Source organism: Melanotaenia boesemani, chromosome 2, assembly GCF_017639745.1.
Source record: "Melanotaenia boesemani isolate fMelBoe1 chromosome 2, fMelBoe1.pri, whole genome shotgun sequence".
Taxonomy (NCBI): Eukaryota; Metazoa; Chordata; class Actinopteri; order Atheriniformes; family Melanotaeniidae; genus Melanotaenia; species Melanotaenia boesemani.
The window spans coordinates 33771210-33791826 of NC_055683.1; the positions used below are offsets into that span (position 1 = coordinate 33771210).

Below are 20617 nucleotides of genomic sequence, written 5' to 3' on the forward strand. Positions count from 1 at the left end.
TACTGTTGGTGTTACCAGTCGGTGTTAATGTCCACTGAAGTGTCCTATGAGAAATTTCAGAGGTGATTCACTATCCTGTGTTACTGTGGGAAATTGTTGCTTGCTAGGTAGGCTGTCCAGTGTTGCCAACTTGGCGACTTTCTCGCTAAATCTGGCAACTTTCCAAACCCTTTGGCGACTGTTTTTGTCAAAAGCAACTAGCGACAAATCTAGCAACTTTTACCGTCGTTATTGGAGACTCTTCTGGTGGTTTGGAGACTCTTTGAAAGCACAAGTTGTTCTGCAGTTACTGTCGTGAACAAGCAGCGTGTGCTGCAGGAGCGCCTCCCCGTCCCAAAGCACTCATACAGGCGGTCAGTCTCACGGTAGCTCTGGCAGCGGCTGCAGTCAGAGCAGCAGAGAGGAGGTCCACACCGCTCCGCTTACACACTGAAAATAAATCGTGATGCGCAAAGGCGCCGCTGATCCCGCCCTGGCTTACAGAGCGGGATGTAAGTGTAAATGTTTTTTTGCTGTCACACTAAAATAAATAATTGCAGGGATTAAGTACAGTGAACCAGGGCCGGTTCTAGGAATGCATACATGAGGGGGCAGGCATAAATTTGAAGGGGGGCATTATGAGTACATACTTCAGCATTTTCTTGTTGTTGTTTTTTAAGTGTTTCTTTAACGGAACTGTGCTGTTAGTGGAGTCCAACTTCAAAGAAATGGATTGCACTTTGTCAGGCCTCTACTCTAAGACCTGTCCAGCTTGGGTGTCCCACCTGAAACCAAAGCTCCTGCTGGTATAGCTCTTAGAGTCACTGAGGCACGCAAACCCCCTGACCACAATAAGGTGGCAATCCCTCAGGGGGGGAACAGAAAATATCAATAACAAAATGAAGTAAGAAAAAAGAAAAGAATGATCCATTATCAAAGCTTTAACAACCAACAAAATAACAATTGCCCTATTGGACAGCCATTAGATGTCTAAGCATTTTGAATAAATTTGAAACTAATAACAATAAACTCAACTATCTGTGTGTTTGTTTCTGTCTGTATATAGACCATAATGATTAAAGAATCATAACTATCAAGCACAACAATAACAGAGCAAAAAATTAAACCCCCTACCAAAATAAGGCAGTGAACCTTCAGGGGGAAATAATGATAATAATAAATGAAAATGAGTAAAAACTAAATGATCCTTCATCAAAATTTTAAGAACCAACAAGGCATACATGAAGCTCTGAGCTGAACTGCTGAAAGCAGCGGGAATGTAGAGTGAAACTTTCTGTTATTTTTTTCTTCAAACTAGCATGCTGAACTAAAGGCTGGGCGGAGCTTGAGGGGTCTCATATGCGCAGCTCGTTTTCCCTCAGTCTAGTACCGAGGAGGCAGTCACATCTATGGCCCGTGCGTGATTGATCACTGCTCCTACTAACAGGCGTAGACACGTTTAAATAGAACAGAAACAAACCCCAGTTGACAGAATAGATGCAATAAATACGTCTGTTATTATAAGTATTTATTCAGTATCGCTACAACACATTTAACAGAGCTTTACTCTATAAGTTTTACCGCTGGAGCTCAGCAGCCGCTCTCTCTACGAGGGGGAGAAATATGACACCGCAAGATCAGGCTGTATGTCAACTCATTTGCATACTAAACACTGATTGGTTGTTTTCTGTGGTGGTGGGAAGGACTTGTTGAAGACAGTACAATGGATCCTGTGAAGCTCCGACACACAGAGTTCAGTACAGAGGGGAGAGAGCGTTTGGAGAGATTTGCCCATTTCGGCGCATTTGATTGAGGGGGCAGAATGTTTGTTTGAGGGGGCACTGCCCCCTCTTGCCCCTGCGTAAAGCCGGCCTTGCAGTGAACACTGTTACATGGCTGAAGTTTTATACTCCATGTACAGTGATCCTCAAAACATATTGTATCTGACTTTTTGAAGTCAGTGCTTGGTGCTTTTGAGGGTGAGCAGGTAGATCTTCTTAAACTTCTTGGCAGCTTGGTTAGCCCGATAAAGTCTGTGGGTAGCAGGGTGCTGAATTTAATGGCAAATACTGATGTGCTCAGGAGCCAATTGATGGATACATCAGTCCCAAACCGTACCTTGGTTACCTTTTTGAGTCAAAGGCAGCTGAGCTCCACCTTGCACCTGAGAAGTAGAACAATGTTCGAAAGCCTTCACCATCTCCCTCACTAACGAGCTGAGGGTGAGACTGCCGGACAACATCAAAGCATTGCAGTACATGTCAGTTTTCAATGTAGAGGAAACTCTAAAGCACAATAAGAGCCTGGGACAAATAGAAAAAATAGCCAATCTCATTGGCTACTCTCCTGTAGAGACAGACAAGATTGTCCAGCATTGGCGTGCCATCCATCTCAGTAAGTGGAATGAAACAAAATATACACTGGGCTTCTGGAGTGAAATTTGGAAGTTCAGGGATGCAGCTGATATCAACCCGTTTCAGGATCTTGCCATGGCTGCTGTGTCTGTGTTGTCTTTGCCACACTCAAATGCTGAAGTTGAGAGATTATTCAGCCAGATGAGTGTGGTAAAAAGCAAACTTAGAAATCGAATGTCTTTGCAGACTCTTAAATCCGTCCTGTATGTATGATATGGTCTCAAGTTGTCTGGTGAGGCTTGCTCTGAGTACAAGCTGCCAGATGATGTTTTACACCTTTTTGGAACATCAGCTGCTTACTCGTTCAAGATGGCTCCCTCAGTTGCTGAACCTGGCATAGAAAGCCTTGACCAAAATGAAGATGACCTACTCTTTCTGTGAGCCAGTACAGCAGGGGGGTCTGAAAACTATCTATCCCAAAAATAGTTAAGAATTAAAAAAATGTTCATGTTTTATTGTGACTCGTTGTAGGCTTCTAAGTGGAGCATAAGGTTAGAAACTAAACTAAAAGTAAGAAAACTAAAGAAAGAAAGAAAAAAAAAAAAAAGCCTAAGTAACTCTGCCGAAGTGTCTCATTTGTGTTACTTTGCCGGTCCCAAGCCCAGATAAAGGAGGAGGCTTAGACATAGAGCTAGCAATTCCACGTGACTTAACTAACAGTCCTTTGGTTAAATTTGATATTCTAACATTTAACAATAAAGGACAAAATTGATTTATGTAATGTGGATCTCGACAAAGGTTATCAAAGCTTATTTTTTAAAGTGATGGCCAATTTCAATGACATAAATACAAAAACAATAAAACAAACCAAGAATCAACAGAAAAAACTATTTGTAGTTTTAAACGTATTCAGGGTGTTTTGACTCACCTTTTGTCTCTCCACGATGTTATTTCTTTCTTGAATTGGGACACACCTCATATAGAAGTAAATTACATGCTGCATTTACTGACCCTTGTTTAAGGGGCTTAGTTAACCCTTTTCCTGTCTCCGGATGGGTCCATTCATAACAGAAGGTCTGACCTTTAAAGAGATTGAGCTGGCCAACTATGGAATCTGCAGGCAATCATCTGGATCTGGACCCAGTGGTCCTCCTCTCTTCTGAGGACATCAGGGCCACACAGACCATAGTCAAAGACTCCATGGACACCCTTGCGACGAACCCTGGTCCCTGGGAGAAATTACATGTGGCGTTAGACCTTATCACACTGGTGGATACGAAGCCAATGTTGCTGTCTTCTTCGGGGATAGCTGAGCTGCTGGAGCAAGTTTGGGCGGTACGCATCCTGGCTATAATAGAAATCCAGCCCGTCTTCACAGCCCAAGCCTCCAGTGTCTCTGCCAGCTCCACAGTCCACTTCTCCAGTGTTGCCACCAGCTCCATGGTCCACGTTTCCAGTGTTGTCTCCGGCTCCGCAGCATCCCACGCCGGCGCCCAGGTCCTGCCCAGCTCTTCAGCGTTGGACGCCTGCTCCTAGGTCCTGCCCAGCACCCCACGCCAGCGCCCATGTCGTGTCCAGTGCTTCAGCAGCTTGAGGTTCTCTGGTCAAGACGCTCCTCTCCCACTCCTGTCTCTGAGGGGGTCTATGGTTGAGACGCTCCTCCCCCGCTCCCGGATCCTGTCTTCGAGGGGGTCTATGGTCGAGACGCTCCTCTCCCGCTTCTGGCTCCTGTCTCCTGTCTCCGAGGGGGTCTATGGTTGAGACACTCCTCTTCTACTCCTGGCTCCGGTCTCCTGTCTCCAAGGGGGTCTGTGGTCAAGACGCTCCTCTCCCGCTTCTGGTTCCTGTCTCTGAGGGGGTATGTGGTTGAGATGCTCCTCTTCTGCTCCTGGCTCTTGTCTCCTGTCTCTGAGAGGGTCTGTGGTCCAGATGCTCCTCTCCCGCTTCTGACTCCTGTCTCCAAGGAGGTCTGTGATCAAGACGATCCAATGATCCAGTCAGTGCAACCTCTGGGCCGTCCTCCAGAGATCCAGCTTCTGCCGTCACGACATCCCGGCCATCCACCAGAATTCCAGCTCCTGCCATTGCGACCTCCCGACCGACCTCCTGAGGTTTGTTGTTGTCTCAGCCTCCTGGCCGTCCTCCTAGGCCGTCTGGAATCCAGGGGCAGGGTACTGTTATACCTGCACCAGGTTCCACCTTGAGTTTCATCATTCGCACCTGTTTCCAATCTACTCACTTTGCAATATATTCTCCAGCACCACACACATTCCCTGTCGGACCTTGTTGTTGCTACATGCTTGGACAACTCCTCTTTCCCCTTCCCTGCTCCGTGGCTCCGGGATGTTCTGCCAACTCCTCCGTTTGTCTCCTAATCATAAGACCATTCCTCTGTTCATTGTTTGCTCAATAAAGCTTGGTTATCCTTTTCCTTTCTCCAGAGGGGTCCATTAATAACAAAACTGGCTAATTTCAGGCATAGTCGCCATTTAACCATGATTAATTTGTAAGCTGTGATTAATCTGATTTTAATCAAATTTTAATAATTTGAGAGCCATATATATACATATATATATAGATTAGTTCTGGGCACGTTAACATGTCAATCGCACTTTAACGCAACAATTAGTTAACGCCATTATTTTTTTTTTATCGTGTTAGGGTTTCTTTTTTGCTCACTGGCTTTGATCACAGAAACATGCAGTTCCTGTCTGCCTTCCCTGCTGCAACCAGTGTGTCTTCTGTAACTGGCAGAGCACGGGTATATTAAAATGAAGATGTTTTCTGTCTGGAACTTAAGAAAGAAGAAGAACCAACGTGCTGTGCCAACTCGTGGAGGAAGTGGGTTTAGGTGACCCCTTTTGGTTTGAGCTTTTGCCATTTAAAGAAAGCCACCAGTTTTGATGCTGGCAACCTCAAGCTAGTTTCCACTGATTCTTAAATGTTGGATATCTCAATACTTCACAGGCTCTGATATTGGCTTGTTTATACCTTATGATATCCAGACTGAATTGTGCAATATCACATCTAAATTATTTAAGTAACTGCTGAAATGGCTTTTTGACTGAAGTAATAACAGAATGTGACAGCAAAAATTTTCAGTAGGCCAGGGGCAACTCTGGTCCTCAAGGTCTTGCAGGTTTATAATGTGTCCTTGGATGGTGAGTGGTAAGTCAATTAATGTTTGTTTAAACTTAAAGAAAAAAGCTGCCGAGCCACTCGGTGAGTTGCTGTACCATTAATGCCGATGATTTTGCTGATTTATTCAACTGTACATGCACAGGTATATTGGACTCTATTGCGCCATTTGTGACTAGGCGCTCTAAACCTCCGCCAGAACCGTGGTTGGATGATTCCATCTGCGCTCTCAGGCGTTTGTGCAGGCGTGCAGAGAGACGTTGGAAAAGGGATAGACTCCAGGTCTCTTTGGGTTTATTGAAGGACTGTCTCTCCAATTATCAGTCTGCTGTAAAATCTGCTAAAACGCGCTACATTTCTAACCTGGTGGCAAGTAACAGCCACAATCCCCGGGTTCTTTTTAGCACTTTAAATTGTCTCATCAATCCTTCTAAGTCCGCTTGTGTAGCACCTTCACGTTCATTGTGCGACAAATTTCTAAGTTTTTTTACAGGCAAGATTGCTGCTATCAGGTCTTTATCCCCTCCCTCTGGGTTAGATCCTGCTGTCTTGTCAGAGTGCTCATCTGTTTTTGAGCAGTTTGAGCAGGTGTCACTTTCTGAACTCTCTGATGTGGTCTCTCACTTGAAATCTTCTTTTTGCCCCCTCGATAGCTGTCACCCTGCGCTAATTAAAAGTACTTTTAGCTCCATCGGCCCTGTAATTTTGTCCTTAATTAATTCCAGTCTGTTTTCAGGCTGTGTTCCTGCAGCTTTTAAGCATGCTCTTGTGCAGCCTGTTTTAAAGAAACCTAACTTAGATCCCTCAGTTCTGACTAACTACAGGCCGATTTCCAAATTACCCTTTTTATCAAAAGTTTTAGAAAAAATAGTGTGCAGTCAATTACAGGCTCACTTAGTTTTTAGTAAAGTTTTAGAAAAATTTCAGTCTGGTTTTAAGTCTCTCCACAATACTGAAACTGCACTTTTAAGAGTTTTTAATGACCTGTTTTTAGTTACTGACTCTGGAAGTCCTGCGGTTTTGATTCTCTTAGACCTGACTGCAGCCTTTGACACGGTGGACCACCAAATCCTCCTGACCCGCTTGGAGCAGTGTGTCGGTATTAGAGGAACTGCCCTGCGCTGGTTCCAGTCTTACTTGTCGGACCGGTCGTTTTGTGTTCAGCTTGAGGAGTTTGCCTCAGCTGCTGCCCCTCTCAGTTATGGGGTCCCACAGGGATCCATTTTGGGTCCACTGCTTTTTTCCCTGTATATGCTGCCCTTGGGGTCTATTTTTCAGAAGTACAATATTGCGTACCATTGCTTTGCTGATGATGTTCAGATCTACATCCCCTTAAAACCACAGGGGGATTCTCTGACCAACCTTCTCAGCTGCTTGTATGAGCTAAAGCCTGGATGGATTTAAATTTCCTCCACTTAAATAAGGACAAAACTGATATTGTTGTTTTTGGAAATTCAGAACTTCTAAATGGTGCAGTTAGCGCTCTCGGTCCGCTTACTTCATTTTGTCGAACCCATGCCAAAAATCTGGGTGTGATTATTGATAACTCCTTCAACTTCCACCGGCAGGTTAACTCTGTAGTCAAAAGTGTGTTTTTCCATCTGAGGATGCTCAGCAAGTTAAAGCCCTACCTGCCTAAGTATGACTTAGAAAAAGTTATTCACCTGCTCATTATGTCCCGTATTGATTACTGCAACTCCCTATATTATGGCATTGACCAGTCATCGTTACACCGACTGCAGCTTGCCCAAAATGCTGCTGCTCGGTTGCTTACAGGGGCACGACGACGTGATCACATCACCCCTGTGCTCGCCTCTTTGCATTGGCTTCCTGTTATGTTTAGGACCCAGTACAAGATTTTATTAATTGTTTTTAAAGCTTTAAATGGTTTGGCTCCATCGTACTTGTCGGAGTTGCTACACCAGCATGCTCCAGCAAGGACGTTGAGGTCCTCCTCACAGCTCCTATTGAAGGTCCCAAGTGCCAGACTTAAATCCAGGGGCGACAGAGCCTTCTCTGTTGCCGCTCCTAAGCTGTGGAATAAACTTCCCCTTCACATTAGAGCGGCTCAGTCTGTCGCTGGTTTTAAGTCTTTACTCAAAACCTACTTCTTTGCACTGGCATTTGAACAAAACTGAGCTTGACATTCGCGTGTTTTATTATTTAATTTTATTCTAGTTTTTAATTCTAGTTTTGTTGTTTTTATTATTTTATAGATTTTATCTTTTTATCAATTTTTATTTCTGTTTTTATTTTTATTGGTTTTTATTGTTTTATTGTGTAGTGTTTATTTTAACTGTGGAGTGTTTTTGTTCTGTTGTTCAGCACTTTGGGGCAACTGCTGTTGCAGAAAATGTGCTATATAAATAAACTTGAACTTGAACTTGAACTTGAACTTGATGCATACTCTGGGAAACCCCCTACTGCCAATGATGGAAACCTGCACGCCGGGTGCAGCTGCAAGAAGTAACGCTGTAAGAAGACTGAACCGCATGAATGTCGGAAGACACAAAACCTGAAAAAGCAAAATGGTGCGGTGCTCACTGTATACTACTCAGCTGAAAGGCATGATCACCTCCACCATGACAGCTCGGAGGTCTACAAGGGTGTTACGACCCAATATAAGGGGTATGTTTGGGCGTAACAAAAAAAGAACATTGAGGACAGATGGTTAAGTAAAATAAGCACATTTTATTAAAACCTGTGAACGGTGAGTGAAACCTGTAACAGAAAGGCAAAGTGTGCTGGGGCTAGCGGACCTGCAGAAACAAACAAAACCCTATACCAAACACGCACCGAGTGCAAACGAAACACAACCGCCACTCGGTGGTGAAACTAAAACCAAACAAAAAGCAGCAGGCCCATAAACTAAAGTGACCGTCGTCACAACACAAAACACTAACCTAGCCCAGCACTGAAAACAATCACACAGTAAACTTAACACAACTAAACACTTAAGGCACCCATTGTGGAAAAGGAGGTGGTCGCGACACACACACACACCCGGTGCACAACATGAGGGGGAGAGAGACCGAAGCCATTCTGGCATCGCCCCCTCCAGACCTGCCTCGACTGCAGCCTTTTCAGCCTCAGCTTTCCTTCGGGTTGCAGCCTGACTGGTCCAGAGGGGTGCCAGTCAAAACGGGGCGGGGGCAGAGTCGCTGGCCTTGGCCACTCCGGGCAGCGCTCTGGAGTCCCTAATCAGCGCATAAACGGCCACAGCTGCCTGCAACAAGCAGGGGCCGTAACAAAGGGCGACCTAGGAAGAGGGAATTCACCCTGTCTAGTGAGCCCTGTCTAATATATCGACCTCGCACGCCCCACAGTCCATGCTGATAAGTTACACCTGCAGTGCAATTAAGGGAGACATGGTAACCAACCTTGTCCTGGCACAGAAGCACAAAATGTGATGCCTTCCCACATTTAAGGATTTTACGATGGCATCGCAAGTAATGGTTGCACCGTGATTTGTGACTACCAGAATTAATGTGAGCTCCGCATTGCAACATACGTTGCTTGCCACACTTCAGTTAATGCAGTAGATGTTTTGTCTGACATTCTGCAGAAAGAGATTGAGACTGGAGCCTTTCAGATGCACAAAACCAAGTTTATGGCTTTGATGAAATCTGTTTTGGCACCATACTTTCAAAAAGATCTTCGAGAGGACATCTGTGACATGCTGGTCTCGCTTTATTTGGACGAAACAACCGACATCATCACGAACATGTTACTCTGCATATGTGTAAAGTACCTTTAAAAAAACGCATTCAATTTGTCAGCACTTATCTGGGGCTAATAGAACTTGTGAGCGCCGATGCTGCAGGGATTGCTGAAGCCATCATGGACTTTCTGCAAGCTAATGCCCTGGATATTGCAAATATAGTTCGCATAGCAATGGATGGAGCGAGCGTTATGATCGGGAGGCATCATTTGGTGTATACTATTTATGAGACAGTTAACAGTGGGGATGTGTTTTGAAATTAATCTCTCCAAGTCTCACTCGCTGGTCGCTGCAGATTGCATTGATAGAATCCTTGATCAATAAGATGCTCTCACTTTATATTTTAGTTTAGTAGCTGGTTCTGAGCAATGCTATGCAACATGGCTCCTGAGCGAAATGTTTAAAGACAAGACCAGCAGTCTGCATTTTCTCAATCCTGTTCTGTCAGAGATAAAAGCTGTGAAAAGGTGCTTTCAGTAAGAAACCAGAGATAGCCTTGTTGTGTTTCGGGATGTCAACCTGTTGTACATATCCACATTGAAACGTATAGTGAAGCCAAGTGTTTTCCGGATCACTAATTAACAGCAGCTCGAGAATTGGACCTAAAATCATCCAGTATTTTGCCCATAAATGCCAACTTAGGCTACGTTCACACTGCAGGCTGAAGTATGCGACCTGTATCTGATCTTTTCATAACAGTCTTAACGACACAGATCAGATTTTTTCACATGCAACCCAGGTCACTTGGATATGTGGTTCTAAATCCGATACGCATCTTATCTTTTGCCATGCGACTTCAGTCTGAATGGCCAGGTCTTATTAATCTGACCAACACGTCATACAAGACATTGTTTGTAAACTCCTTATCTGTAAAGGTGCTCACATCACTCTCCCACCACTCCTGGCTGCAACTCTGTACCCACATGTTTCTCTGTACAGACGTTGCTGCCACTGCTCCACAAAAAGCCATGGCCACAAATCTGTCTCTCCTCTTTTGTAATCTCCTCCTTAAAACAATGCCATTGAAAATGTACTGGCTACGGTTAGACAGTAATTTTAAAAGTGCAACATACGCTCCGCTGTTACTGTCCATGTTTACTTTCTCAAACACAAAGACGTCACACGCACGCTCACTGTCACATCATTGTGTCTTCTATGCATGTTTGGTATGCATAAGGTCCATATAGCGGATCACATACAAGTCGCATTTAATTGGAAATGTGAACGGACTGTCAAAAAATTCAGATTTCACAAAAAAATCTGAACTGAGCATTATGCCCTGCAGTATGAATGTAGCTTTAGGGACCACGTTTGGTCAGAAATTGGAGGCCAGTTTTCTCCCAGGTGAGAAAAAGCATGCAGTCCTTACACAGTGCACAGACTTAACTAAAGTCAAATGTGTTTACCTGCATCCATGGAGTTGCTCCAGAAGCTAAAGCTCCTTTGTCCACATCAGTAGTGTCCAGCAGGATACAAGTTCAACAGTTGCCAAAGCAGTTTATTTTCAGGCTCACTAGATTCACTTAAGACACAGTGGTGAAATGTTGCCTTAGCAGGGTTCTCTCGACGACTGATTTATTCTGGTTGGAGATGGAATCTTTTAAAGATGCTGGAGGAAACCACTGCTTTCAGTATTTAGCACTTGGTGCAATCAAACTGCTTACCCTTCCTATATCCAAAGCACCAGCTGAAGGAGCTTTTTCCAAAGTTAATCTGCTTAAAGATGACTCCAGAAACCATATGGGCCTGCCGCTCCTGTCAGGTTTGATAGATGTGCATTCAGTTATTGGGGAAATTTGACTCAACCATGTACTGATTACCGAAAACACGGGGATGTATTAAAGTTCAGCAAGAGAAGCAAAGTCAGTGTTCCAGCCAACAGTAGCCTATGTCCTGCATAAAGGTAAGAAATAAAATTGAGCATTGTGAATGTATAAATAATTATTTGAAATGATGTAGAAGTCATAGATGTTCAAAAGTCCTTTTTTGCAAGTCCAAGTCAAGTCTCAAGTCTTTGACCTCAAGTCCAAGTCAAGTCTCAAGTCGTTTGTCTCAAGTCCAAGTCAAGTCGCAAGTCACTTGGTTGGTGTGAGTAATCTGCCATGCGACGCCTGTTGCTTAGTTTGCTTATAGAAGACTGCATTATAATCCAAGAAATTTTAAATCTGTACTCATCCTTTCTCTGCCAGCATTTTGTCACAGCACTGATCTGTAGCTTAAACTGACAAATACTCTGTCCCTCCCCTGTAGATGTTTTCTTTGCTTTACTGTATTTGTAAAACCTGCAGATAAACACAGAAATGTATTCAGATTAGTAAATATGCTCTTAACATAACTTATCCAAGAGTTTTTAGTGTGAACCTACGTCCATCTGGACCCACAGAGTAACTTAAAATACTAACGCTGCCGTTCATATATTTTTCTTTCCAGGATGTAGAGAGGAGGGTCCGTGTGCTGTACTTTAGTGCAGGATCACCACCTGTCCTGCAGGGTTTTAGACGTTTCCATGCTGCAACACACCTGATTCACATGACACCTTGTTGTCAAATTCTGCACAAGCCTTATAAAAAATGTAATAATAAAATAAAAAATACCTCAATATTTTAATTAATTAAGATTCAGTACTTGCAGGTCCAATAAATATACATTCCTAAATCTGCAACAACTGTACTGTAAAACCACTTTGTTTACAGTGGGTCTGATCCCAGTTTAAGGTGATCGTGGCAAAGTTAGTTATTAAAAACTGTTCAGAAAATGTCTCGTTGATTTTCTGAATACAGTAAAGCCAATCTGAGGAGTTGACATTATTTTAGAAGAATAATAGAAGCTAAAATTTACTCTGTGGCTCTAAGTTTGTTTCTATTATTGATGCTAACTTTAGTTTCATATTACAGTGACTAAATTCTCCAGGTGTGTTTTAAGATGGATGAAGGAGAATATGGTGGATCGAGCCTCTTGGGTTTTTATACCACAGACATTCCAGTTTGCTGCTTTTATATTGGTCCCTTTTTATTAAGTTTTTAATATCCAAAGATTACAGCAATGCTGCAGCTACAGCTGCTTTCACCTGGGCTGTCAATGTTTTGACTGATTGCACGTGCACTGTGGGCACGTCTGTGTGACGTTATGCCAGTAATGTGTCTGGGAAAAGGACAGCAGATGGGAAATCAGACAGAGAAGATCATGAAAAAATAGATTGCCTCTCAGCCAAGCACTGCCTGATATATGTTAACATGTATTTTGGGTTCAGGTTGTGATAAATTCAAGGCTAAATACATGCAGGAAAATTAGGTTACATGTGGTTTTGTTTTGTAGCTTGTCACTGACAGAGTTTGCGTGGGGTCTGGACGGAGCCACATATTAGCAGTTTGATTTCAGCTCAGAGCATCGAGACAGTATATGTGGTACCTGGGCAGGTGCAAAGCAACTTTGAAGGTGCATTTCATTTTTATCTGTGGTAAATGCTTTGGTTAAATTCAGGATGATCTTTAATTGTCTGTGAACCAAATGCCAGAGGACTAATAGCTTATTTACAAAGTTCCAAAGAAATCAAGTTTAAGTCAGTGAGACAGGGGTGGATGATGCACTCTGAAACAGTAAGGACTGCAGAAGAGACTAAATGTTTTTGTAATTCTTTAATTTATTTATTTATTTATTTATTGTTTTAGTTTTTTAAGTGATGAATTGGACTCATTGTTAAACTATGCTCTCCTAGTCAATCTTCCAGTTGTGGTCAGATGTGGAAGAACACTTTAAAAGTTCTCATAGAAAAATGCTCAAGCTCTGTGGTTTGCTCTAATGTGGTGAAACAAGAATTTTTCCTGTATTAACCAGATGAGCCAGTTGTCTTCTTAGTTGTGTGTCTCATCTTCTCTTTCAGTTATTCTTGATGCAGCACAGCCTCTAGCGAGAAGGGGAATATGTTATTTAAAAGGCCCAGTTTTGGAAAAATGTTGTAACTCCCAACTGAACGGAGTCCCCAACGAATGCACCCCATTTTTAAACCACACAAGAGCCTCAATGCAAAGAGGCGGCTCTGTTTTTTCTAACAGGCAGTGAAAACTGTAAACAAACTCAGTCCCCACCATGTTTTCTGGCTCCATGCTTGGAAAATATCATATCATATCAATAATAAATAGTGTTTAGATACTGTTGTGTTTTTATATAGTAGTGTTTTTACACTGCCTGGCCAAAAAAAAAAAAAAAAGAGAAGTTGTCACAAAATAAATAAATAAATAAATAAAGTAGCTCACACACTAATATTTTGTTGTCTTTAAAACCACAATTAAAGTAAGTAAATAGGGCAAATGATTTATCATTAGGCATTTATCTTCTGAAAGGACAAATTGAGCAACTTTTCGACTTTCATTAGGAGTTAAATTGAGTCCTCTTATCCTTACTATAAATTGTGTGCTACTGTTTGCCTTATTTCTTGTAATGTGTCTTTTGCAAATCAATTTCCAACAGAACTGGTGTTTTGTATGCAGCGTAATAGTCCATTTTGTGCTGCTGTTACAAATTATGCATGTTACAGCACCCTCTGCTGGACTTGGGGGACTTAAAGTGTGACTGGCCCTCAATGCTGCCAGGAGAGACCTGATATGACTGTTTGCACCAGTTTTATTGAAACCATTCTCTTTTCTGATAAGCATGATGGAGAAGACAATTAAAGGAAACATAAGGGCACCATACATGCTACTTTGGTAATATTGGATGGCATTGTATTAATAACAATAAGACTCATTCACCAAATGTATATAAACAAATTTGTTTTCAATCCCTATTCAAACTTATTACGAAGATGTATCTTGGATTTCTTTGGTAAGTCTTGGCTTCTGTACAGGACAGGTCCACCTGTTGTAATCATTAATAATTTAATTGATATATATAAATCTAAAAGAGCAGAAGTTTTGAGAGAGCAGAGAATGTGTCTGTCAGGTGTGTGAGGGAAAGAGACCAAGTCTGGGCGCAGAGTTTTGAAAGGAAGAACAATATATTTGAAAGCAAGAGGGACTTTCTGAGTGTCAGAGCAGAGTTTTGAGAGAGAGCAAGATATGTGAGCGTGAAAACCAGAAAGCTTGCTCTCAAAGTAAACAATTGTGCTCTTGATTAAAGGTTGAAAAATACCCCCATAAACTTCAAGCTGTGGAACCTGTGAGATTTGAGCTTTCAGTAGAGGAGTCGTTTGTTCGTTTTCATGCCGTGGGGTGGACCCGGGGAGACATCATCTGTGTTTACATATTTTTCGGACTTTGTGTAGCTGCTTTTTAAATTGTTTGTTGTCTTAACTGTGTTTGTTGGTGATAGAAATGGTTTTGCTGAGCTGGTAGCTGAGATTCTGGACTTTCTGTGGATACCACACATGTTCATATTTACATCTACATACCTGACGCTACACCCGGAAATGAGATGTTAACCCCTTAACTCCCGGTAGTGGAGGCTGCAGTTACAGTCAAGCTAAAAATCAAAGTTTAGACAATTTATAGGCCAAAAATCTGGATACTGAAGCACTGAAGGTGCATGGATGGAAGTTATTGTGCATATTGTGAATAGATTGTTCCTTCTTTGTTAAGAAGGAAGCAGCTTCACAGCTTTTAATTCATCCTGCTGACTTTTTACCTTTTAGTTAGTAAATCCTGAACATTTCATCCTTGTTTTTCATAAATATTTTATTTTATAAATATATATGAAGAAATATTTTAACTGTTGCTGTTTAAAGAGAAAACTGCTGCTAAACCTGTTTATGTGTTTAGTGCAGGGGTCTGCAGCCTTTCCAGTCCAAAGAGCCATTTTTCCCTCAGCCAGCTAAATAAAACTCATTTAGAGACGCAAATGTTACGAGACTTTCATAAAGGCAAGTTAATATATATTTTAATGAAGAGCCACCATAGGATACTTGTTATTTTTGAAGAACCACATTTTTATTTCCGTTTTTAGGTTTTAAAATGAAGAAAAACATTAAATCTTTATAAAAAAAGAGGATAAACAGACTTTCTTCTAACGGATGTAGATATTTGTGGAAAATGCCGTTTAAAAAAAAAAAAAAAAAAAAAAAAACTGGTTTCCAACCTAATGACAAGAAAGATAGATTTAAAAAAATGTTTTAGCCACGTATTTAGAGGCATTGTGGAAGGTCCAGAGAGCCACTTGCAGCTCCAGAGCCGCAGTTTAGAGACCCCTGATGTAGTTTTTGTAAACCAAAATTTACTGCATTTTCTTTATAAAGCTGTAGGCCTTCTTTTAAAGGAAAGACACATTTTGCGTGTAACAATGCGATTAATTGCAATTAATTGCAGCATGTCATGCAATTAATCGCACTAATCGCATATATATATATATATATATATATATATATATATATATATATATATATACATATATATGTATATATATATACATATATATGTATATAGGAAGTGAAATATCTTCACACGACTGCATTTTGGACTGGGTGAGTATTGAGCAGTGAGGAAGCAACATTACTATGTGCCTTATTTCACATTAATGGTTTCCATTATAGTTTTTAGCTGTGTTTCTGTTAATAATAAACTTCATATTTACGCCTTAAATTACTGAGACATTAATATTTTAATATGAGAATAAATTATAGAATATAAAAAAAGCAGGATTCAGAGGAATCAGTATTTAAGTATCGATCGCCTGCTGCTGCTAATTCTCCAAAATTTCTAAAACCATTTATTCTATTAATTTTATTATGTAGAAGAAAACCCCGAGGTCCACTCCTCTGTGCATGAATGTCCATTTGCAATGAATTGAATCTTGTAACATATAAAACTGCTTGAAACATGCATTGGTCAGTCTCAGACAACTTTATTTAATTTTTTCAAGGTTTCTTAGCCAAAGGTTGGTGTATTTTTGTTAGTCCTGTTATGAAACTCAAATTCCTGTTTTCCCCTCAAATTTTTATTTTAAATAAAATGTTGGCTACATGTTCAAATAATTGTTAATCCTGATATAAAAATCCCTTTGTACACACAAATTCTATTTCTCTAAAAGATTTAAAGCCATTTTTACTGTTTAAAGAAGTTTCATACCCCAAGTTTATCAAATTTTTTATAATGTAATTTAATAAAATTTTAGATAAATGATAGGTCAACCATAAAAAGAAAAAAGTGGTTTACATATTTTTTTAGGGAAAAAACAAACAAAAAACAAAAAAACAATTAAGCAACAGAAATAAACACTGGCTTCCAGAAACATATTCCATGAATGCGTTATGTTCACATTGTAAAACTGGATTTAAATGGCAATAATTTGAGTAATTTAATCTATTTTAACTTCAAAATCACGTTACGAGTATAAACTTTTTTTCTACGTAAATATAAACTAATCATCAATTAATCAGACGACTCTTGTCCTTTCAATTTACAATCAGATCAATATTAAAAGAAACGGCACAAGGTGATATTGACAGACCCAATCTGAGTGGTCTTCTTTCTGAAGAAGCAGAGCAGACCTCCATCAAGAAGCAGTAGCAGACCAGCCATCCAACCTACATAGACGCATGATCCCTTGACAAGTACAAAGGATTTACGTCCTCCTTCCAGGTTGGACTTCAAAAACTGCTCCAAGGCATGAGGAAGCGAGATGGCTGAGATGATCACCAGAAGGCCAGCCAGCAGCAGGCCCACCCCGACCACCAGGTAGATTTTAGGCTTTGCATCTTCATTCTGCAGATAGGGGATGCAGCTGGCACCGAAATGTTGGATGAGGAGGATGAGGAGGCTGAGGCAGGTGAGCAAGCAGCTGATGACAGTCATGGCTTTGGTGGCATGGTAGGTTGAGGCTAATATGGGTGGGACTTCAAAATTCACGCACTCCAGCCGCTCATTGAGCAGCACCATACAAAACTTCCACAGGCCGTATTGAGCCAACTTGCACACACATAAAAAATGACAGTGTGGGTTATTTATATACAGTTCATGCCTGATAGTGGAACATTTCTACAAAGTACTTCTTATCAATGCTTCCTTCACTGCACCATAAGTTAGTGAGACTATGTCTACGTGAGACAGTTTGAATTTAATTAAATTTAAATCATTTAGAGAATATTCAATCTAATAAACTTTTTAAAATATGTTATCAGTGTTAATCTACAATAGATTACACAATAATGGATCAGCAGTACTAATCCAAATACTGAACATACAGATTTATAGTTTAAACTTTGAATTTCAAATCTTAAACACATTTTACAGTTGTTTTATATTAAATTTATATTAATGAATACAGAGTAGTTATCCTTATAAAATCAGTTTAGGTAATTTGTTTTATTACCTGTTCAACCTCACCGGTGGGAAGTTTGCCATACACCACAATCCAATGAGGAACAGCGCAGCAAACAATGACACCAATGAGTCCGAGGACTCCTAAGGCCACAGGGACAATAGGCTTTCCCATTCTGGAATAAACAAAACTGGAAAGAAAATAGAAGAAAAGAATGAGATAATTAAAACAGGTATTAACACTTTTTTATTATTTCATTCCTTTTTTTCCTTTTCTATCTTTTTCCTTTTAGAGTTTACGCCTAACATTTAACAGAAAAAATACATAGTATGAACGTGCCTACCTTTTTGAAAATGTATTATTTAGTTGACTTTTTCTTCTTTTCTGCTTGTGTGTTGTTTGAGATGCTGGTTTATATTCTTCTTTCCTCTTAGTTGGCTTGAGAAGGTGTTACACCCAGTGGCTTCTTCACAGTGAGTGATAGAAAAACCTCACTTTTAAGGTATTTGGTTTGCAGACGTATCTGATCATACAGGAAGTGGGTTTCATATGTTCCATGTTGGTTTAAGTTTCCAACCTTTATAGAAAGACCTGTTCTTGGTGCAGACAACCTCAACCTGGTCATGTTTATTCAGATGTTGCAAATATCAGTCCTTCCCAGGCTCAAACTTTTGTCTTGTTTTTACCTTGTGATATCAATAGTGTATAATACAATATATTGTATACCAAACAGCTGAAAGAATTTGACAGCAAAATGATTCATTAGTCAAATTTTTCTCAATTCTGGTCTTCAAGTACCACTACCATGCATGTTTTGGATGTTTTCCTACTCTAGAACACCTGATTTAGATTAACGGACCTCATCAAGTTCTTTGCAAGCATGTCTGAAAGACACTAAAAGAAATTTAAAAACTAAAATACACCGAAAACAACTGAAATGTTTACTAAAAGAAATTATTAAAATACAATTAGAGGAATTACAAAAGGTAGAATAACAGCTCATTCTAAAAGAAATTAAAAGCCCAAAATACAGCAGTTAAATTATTTAGATACACAAGAACTTAAAAGACTGAAATACACTCAGTTGTCAGACATGTGGTTTAACCCTTTAGAGCCTAAAAGTATAATTCTTTTAAGTTGAAGTCTTTATTAACAAAATGTAAAAAAATAATGACCAAAATAATTGTTGTACATTCAGCATTTATTACCATGCCATATGCCATAATGATTGTAGTGCATTATTGTATTATTATTATTGTATCCAGCAGGGAAGACAAGTATGAGGGGTCGTGTGAGGCATTATTCAGAATAACCCTCTCACAGACATTTAAGAAATTTAAGTCATTCACACATTATACCGAAACCTATCCTACATTATAATGAAATCATTCATACACTATGGAGAAACCTCTCATATATCATACTGAAATTATTCACACACTATAGTGAAATTTCTGAAATCGCGTTTCACTAGTATGTATGAAAGGAATTCTACTAGTGTGTGTGAAGGGGAATTTCACTTGAAAAGAAAGTCATTTCAGTTGGAACGGAAGTCATGTAGTAGAAAAAAAAGGAGCGCATTTTCAAAACAAACCGTAGAAGAAGTTGGAAAACATCGTGACCGATGTTTTGTGAAGACTTATGCTGTATTAATATCTGTTCAATCGCCTGGAAGTAATCTCAGTGAAGCAGCTGGCATCTTCAATACTATATTGGTCTCAGCAGAGACTATTAAGGGTTAACACGACATCAGTCGGACAACCAACATGCTAACTAGCTACCTAGTTATGCTAGGTGGCTGGTTAGCGTGTCCTCATTCAGACTTGCTACTGTCAGTTATCCGGTTGCTGTTGTGTTAGACCTAACCCCTCTAATAGTATCTGGTGAGGTCAGTATGGTATTGAAGAAGCCAGCTGCTTCACTTAGTCATCATAAACTCATGACCACATCAATAGAATTAAACAATCCCACTGCCGTTGAACAGAAGCTACATCTGCTATGCTTTCTGCAAACAAGAAGACAAGTTGAAAATGTTCATGTCCCAGCCACAATTTTTAATATAATGTTATAAATACAACAACACAGTTACTATCTCAGTTACATAAGTACAGTGCTTCAACGCTGACTTAAACACGGACAAATGAAAACAATAGCACAGGGTTGAGAATCCAGAATAACATTTGGCAGAAAAAGTCTGACATGGACGAGGCCCGAGAGGTAAGCAAGTTGACCATCTGGCAGGGAAGCAGAGACTGGAGAGTGAATAAGTAAGACGGGAATGAGCCTGATGAGGAGCTGGCAGCAGAGCAGCAATCATGACAATTTTGTTGGGACCCTTCTATTGAGGTACCAATCTAACCAACCCGACCCAAAAGGGTGGAGTTTGACACACTGGAATCCATCGATTGGTTGACAAAAAAAGTCACTTCACATGCGACCTGGCATAAAAACAAAGCAGGAATGGCTCCTTGTTTAGAGCAACATATTTTCTTTTTGTTGATTAAAAATCTGTTTAAAATGGCATTAAAAAGCTCCGCCAAGAAAGAACACAAACTATCTGATGACCGTCATTCTCCTTCTTAGTTTCTGAGTCGTGTTTTGATTATATTTTAAGGAAGGGCCTGCACTGCGATGGTGTCATGTGTTGCAGCCTGGAAAATACGTTCTAATTTAGATATTGTGGTTTAGCAATATTCATTTTTCTTTTTTCTTTGTTTCATTACCATTCAGGTGATTTTTCAAGTTATTTGTTCTGTTAGTATTTTCTGTTGTGTAATCTGTAGGAACATGTAACACTTATGAGCTATAGTACATATTCAGCCTGTGGGCATTAGGTGTGTGCGTTTGCAACGTGTGTGGGGCTGCTGGGTCACATGTGCACTGTGGTAATTTTGTATGTCCTGGCTGACTCAAGAAAATCCACATATTAAACAAAGATACTTGCAGTGCGGGGTGAGTAAAGTTGCCAGACTCATGCTTTTAAGTAGCTGAGGCATCTATTGCTATCTGGCTGATAGTCCGCCTCTGAAGTAAGGTTACGGTTGGCTATGGATATATAATGAGATTACACCAACCACTGTCCAAGAAATGAGGAAGCTGATGGTTTTTTTTAGGATACTAGAGTCTACATAACTAACTTCTCTAGAATCACTCCACCGTTCTACAAACTGTTTGCAAA

General features: G+C 40.4%; 1 protein-coding gene across 2 annotated transcripts; it reads right to left on the reverse strand.

Moving 5' to 3' along the window:
• Nucleotides 1-16051: 16051 nt before the first annotated feature.
• On the reverse strand, nucleotides 16052-17908 carry LOC121631171 (claudin-4-like). Of its 2 annotated transcripts, none has more exons than XM_041971888.1 (3): nucleotides 17783-17908; nucleotides 17505-17629; nucleotides 16052-17087 (listed from the first exon to the last, which is right to left on the reverse strand). In XM_041971888.1, the coding sequence occupies exons 2-3, from the start codon at nucleotides 17520-17522 to the stop codon at nucleotides 16596-16598; spliced, it is 510 nt and encodes a 169-aa protein (XP_041827822.1). In that variant the 5' UTR covers nucleotides 17523-17629; nucleotides 17783-17908; the 3' UTR covers nucleotides 16052-16595. The 2 variants fall into 2 exon arrangements, with proteins under 2 accessions (XP_041827822.1, XP_041827816.1); XM_041971882.1 differs by having other exon boundaries at nucleotides 17491-17629.
• Nucleotides 17909-20617: the final 2709 nt, after the last annotated feature.

Excerpts from the sequence above, each read along its gene's own strand:
- LOC121631171 (XM_041971882.1), bottom strand. The coding sequence starts at position 17,613 with ATGGGAAAGCCTATTGTCCCTGTGGCCTTAGGAGTCCTCGGACTCATT. Across the intron at positions 17,088-17,490 it reads CCACCGGTGAGGTTGAACAG|TTGGCTCAATACGGCCTGTG; the intron begins GTAATAAAACAA and ends TGTGTGTGCAAG.